The sequence below is a fragment of the Merops nubicus genome, unplaced genomic scaffold (genome assembly GCF_000691845.1).
Source record: "Merops nubicus isolate BGI_N331 unplaced genomic scaffold, ASM69184v1 scaffold27119, whole genome shotgun sequence".
NCBI classification, from domain to species: domain Eukaryota; kingdom Metazoa; phylum Chordata; class Aves; order Coraciiformes; family Meropidae; genus Merops; species Merops nubicus.
In genome coordinates this window covers 78,388-82,880 of record NW_008633500.1, presented here as the reverse complement: position 1 = coordinate 82,880, position 4,493 = coordinate 78,388, and the positions used below count along the sequence as shown (strand labels likewise).

General features: G+C 49.8%; 1 protein-coding gene across 1 annotated transcript in view; it reads right to left on the bottom strand.

Annotated features, from left to right (window-relative positions):
- RAPGEF1 (Rap guanine nucleotide exchange factor (GEF) 1) overlaps positions 1 to 4,493 on the bottom strand; it is an 82,130-nt gene that overhangs the window by 500 nt on the left and 77,137 nt on the right. The window contains exons 15-22 of the mRNA XM_008948277.1: positions 3,979 to 4,071; positions 3,450 to 3,635; positions 3,215 to 3,299; positions 2,891 to 2,985; positions 2,328 to 2,406; positions 1,889 to 1,990; positions 1,562 to 1,659; positions 354 to 482 (exon numbers count right to left, since the gene is read on the bottom strand). Of these exons, the coding sequence (XP_008946525.1) occupies positions 354 to 482; positions 1,562 to 1,659; positions 1,889 to 1,990; positions 2,328 to 2,406; positions 2,891 to 2,985; positions 3,215 to 3,299; positions 3,450 to 3,635; positions 3,979 to 4,071 (867 nt within the window). The remainder of the gene's footprint in view (positions 1 to 353; positions 483 to 1,561; positions 1,660 to 1,888; positions 1,991 to 2,327; positions 2,407 to 2,890; positions 2,986 to 3,214; positions 3,300 to 3,449; positions 3,636 to 3,978; positions 4,072 to 4,493) is intronic.

The following is a 4,493-nucleotide window of genomic DNA, read 5'->3' as shown; positions in this document are numbered from 1 at the left end:
ATCTGCTGCCTCTGCTCTAAGACAGCATTGAAGAAAACCCTCCATGACCTAGAGAACACAGGAACCAGCAACACTGAAACCTGGAGGGAAAACTGTTATCTGGAAGAGAGCAGTGGCAAAACTTTGCTGCACTGGATCTGAAAAATAATATAGGAAACATGTCTTCACAATGTCTAGTCATAGCCTGGAGAGGGAAGGAGAATGTGACCAGAGCCTTGCCATTCCCAGGTCTCCTCCTTCACGATGCTTTGACCTTAGACTCCCTTCCCCTCCCACTGGGGCTCCTGTGCCTCAACCAGTCCCCACCGTGGTGCCTCAAAGCCAGCTCTGACCTCCCTGGTGCTGCCACTTACACTTGTTGGAAGCACCTCATGCTGTCCAGGATGTTAAACTGCTGCCAACGCTTGGAGAAGTTGACTTTGCTGTCAATGTAATCAGGGTTTCCCAGATGAACAAAGGTCAGGTCCTGCAGAATCAGGCCTCTGAAAGAGAGAAAGGGGCAGCAGGCCAGGGAGTAAGCAAACAAGGACTGAGGTTAATCACACAGAGGCAGGGTGGACAGGCAAAAGGCAGCTAGATGCATTCCAAGGGCCTCCTGCTGCTGCCACCACCAGCACGGCAATTCACACCTGAGGGAAACGTCCCTGGCAGCAGATCCAAAGGTATTCAGGTGCAAGGTGCCCACCATGCACAGCTGAGGGACCTCTGAAAGCATGGTCACGTGAAAGGGGCTGAGGTTCCTCATCCACCCTCCACGGGAAGGAGGACCAGGCTGGAAGAAGGCCACAATGGGAAGTGCCTGCCAGCAGCTAAATCTTCCTTCCAGTTTTATGCAAGATTTCCCTCATGCTGAGGTTTCCCTAGCAAGGGAGTCTTCACTCCCTTCCTCCCTCTGCCTGCCCTGCTCAGCCACGTCCCTGCTAAGCCCTGCTGTGGTTCCCAGCCAGATGAGATGCCATGTACCTCTGCACCTCTTCCTACAGAACTCTTTCCATGGAGGAAAGCAAGACCAGGAGAAGTTCTACTGGTGCAAACCCAGAACAAATCTGGTATCTAGATCAGAAGGCCCTTATGGAGAAGGGCAATGGCTTCAACCTTTCATCTAGAAAGAGGATGAAGCAGCACGTTTGACAAGGCAGACTCCTCCTTTGCCAGCTCCTGCAGTCAGCAGAACCAGAGCTGTTGCAGAGGAGCACGCTGCAGCTTGAAGCTCTGGGATCCAGTGCACCTCATGGGAGAATGTGTGAAAAAATACAGTTTTTCACAAAAAAGAAAATACAATTAAAAAGCATCAGCTGAAGGTCCAGGGACTTGATCTCCCCTTTGCCACGGTCACCTTATACAAGCTTTCTTCACAGAGAGAGCTGCTGCCCTGCCTGCCTGTGCTACAGGACAAGTTGCTCCACAGAGGGCACGTGGGTCGATGTGGCAGCGCTGTCGTCATCTTCTAGATACAGGACAAAAGGCAAGTGCTGAGCTGAGCAGAAGGTTCTGAGAAACCCTTGAAGGAACCATTTGAACATGTGGAAGTAACAGCAGAGGAAAGGCACCACCCACTCACAGGTAAGGGATGCAGGGAGGCTCCACATCAGCCAGCGCTGCTCGGTAGGCGCGGAAGGACGAGGAGCTGTCGATCAGTGTGCAGTACTCAGCCAGGCCCTGCCAGGACACAGAGCCCACGGTGACACCACTGCAGCAAAGCCCTTTGCACTCCCACAGCCCAGCCACGCTTCGGGCTTCCAGCACCGTGACATCACACCTGCTGGAGAGCAGTTCCTCACCAGCCCCCCACCCGGGACTCTTCTGAGCTGCTGAAACCACCCAGCTGTCTCCCAGCAGAACCAGTTCTGTCTCTCCCCTGCAGCTGACAGTCCTTGCTGCTCCTCACCTCTGAGGTTTGTTTCTGCCACTCCAGCCTTCGGATGGGTGCAGAATCCAGTGCAGAAAGAATGGCCAGATAGGAATTAAAATTATTCAGCTTTCGCAAGTGCTGTGAAGAGGGAGAATATTCCAGTTACTCTGGAGATAGGAAAAGCCTTCGAGCATCAAGCATCTCTACTAACCAGCAGGTCCCACTCCCCTGCTCCCTTAAGGAGCAATGTGTGTGATCCACAGCAAGAACCAAGCTGATACCTTCATAATCTTTATAAACTTAAGGAGCAGCCTCTCTCGGTCTTGGGCTTTCTCTTGTAGCATAATTATTGAACGGACCCTGGAAAAACAGGCAGAAAAAAATAAAGATAAACCCACTTAAGCAGATCTCCTATTTCTTCTTGTTTCCCTTAAGGAGCAATGTGTGTGATCCACAGCAAGAACCAAGCTGATACCTTCATAATCTTTATAAACTTAAGGAGCAGCCTCTCTCGGTCTTGGGCTTTCTCTTGTAGCATAATTATTGAACGGACCCTGGAAAAACAGGCAGAAAAAAATAAAGATAAAAGATCACTTAAGCAGATCTCCTATTCTTGTTTCATTGAAAAACCTCAAAACTGGTAAGGATGGGCCAACAATACTAAAAAGTTCATGATACCTCCAACTTAAATGGAGCACTCTAATTCACAACAAAGAAAGAGTAGTTTCAAGGATGACTACAACAACCCTTCACAGAGTGCATTTATTTGGAAGGAGAATGTTTGTTTGAAGGGCTCAATGGTACTGACAATAATTCCTCTGGGTTACAGTGGAGTAACACAACCCACAACCCTCCTGATTTTTTTTTCTTGTGTGCTCTGGGGTCTTTGATGAGTGCCCTGCATCTACTTCCTGACCAGAAGTATGTGTTATGCCACGTGTAACAAGGGAAGCCAACTCTGCAAAGAGTATTTTGAATATCTGTCAGGCACTGGAGGTCAAGCCCAGTTCAGGGCCATGATTGCTCTGAGGTCCTTACCAGTAGGACATGTTATTAAAGTGCTCTGTGAACTGTGTCAGGTTGGGGCTCTTCTCTTCATTTTGCTCCTTTGCCCAAAGCAAAACTTCTGGGATCTGCCAAAGAAGAAGAGGGGAGGGGTGGGAAAATACCACACATGAAAATGGGATTTCTGCCGGAGGATTCCCAGTGGCAGTCTGTGGCCAGAGCCGTTTGCTGACACCAGTTCAGCTGTCTACTGCAACCCAACAGGTGCTTGGAGAGCTGCAGGGAATACCAGAGATTGCCAAGTGTATGTGTCCAAATCCCTCCCACCACCCTCACCCCCCACCCTTGTCTCTGTACCTCAATTTTATAGAAGAGTTCGGCGTCTAGGAGGGTCAGCTGCTCGGCTATTTCATGACTGTGGAAATCATGCAGAGTCCCTGGCCTGCAGGAAACAAAGAGGAAGGACAAAGGCTAAGAAAACGTGACCTGTTGTCTCTCCTTCCTTTTAGACTGAGAAAACTCTTGTGTCCACAAGAAAGGGCTGGCCTGTCTCTCAAAGGACAAAGCTATGGTGACGTGCACCCCTCCTCACCTGGCTGCCACCCCGCGGGCTGCAAGAGGCTTGATGGAGTTGGCATAGCTCAGCATCTTCTTCTGATCCACTTTATCCAGGATGTTCTTGCGTAACACCCTGGCCAGGCTCAGCTCCCCGTTGCAGACCAGCCGGAAGACCAGGTCCATCAGCAGCTTGAGAATTTCCTCTGTCAGCTCCACTAAGCTGAGAGAAAGATGGAAAACCCAGGGAAGGCATCAGAGCTATGACTCTGAGTGAGCTTCAGAGTTTGTATTTGCAGCTAGTCTTGTCATGCTTTCCAACAGGCAGCTCTTCCCCTCTTGCTGGTTATTTAAAAACAACTGACTCAGTTTGACTCAGTTGGGACACATGGAGAACTCACTCTTCCAACAGGAGGGTTCAGCACTAGAGTTGTCTTGCTGGTCAGGGTAGGGGATTTCAGCTGTCATCAAAGATAGGGTTTAAAAACCCCATCTCCATAACCACCAGACTTGTGTATTGTTACTGACCCCACTTCTCCCACCCCAAAACATAGAAGGCAACTCACCACAGCTCATCCACCACTCTCACCAGCACGAAGAAGGTGTTCTTACTGACTCGCTTCTTAAACGTGTCTGGGAAGTGGCAAAACTTCTCATATGTTGGTTGCAAATTAAGGAATCAATTTGGTGTGGTCAGATCAGCACCAGTACAACTAATGGCTGGTTTGAGGAACATGGGAACTCTTTAGTATTCTGTCTTCACTAAAACTGGTGTTCAGTTTCCAGGAGATAAGGGACACTGATATGGCTCTAATTAACCTGGTATTGAGCTGCCACCAGCTGCAGGCAGCTGGGGCCTGAGGAGTTAGTTACACCTCACAGAAGTGATGCTTGAAGAGCAGGTGTACCCTGACACTGTTCTCTCTAAGATGGAATTTAATGAGCAGCACCCCTCTGCTGTGATCTCCCCCACCAGCCTGGGACATCTGGCCTCAACACATCTCAGATGTCACCTCTACCTTCCTCACCGCCCAATGTGCTGCAAGGAGAATGGTGGCAGGGCAGACAGCACTGGCTGAAA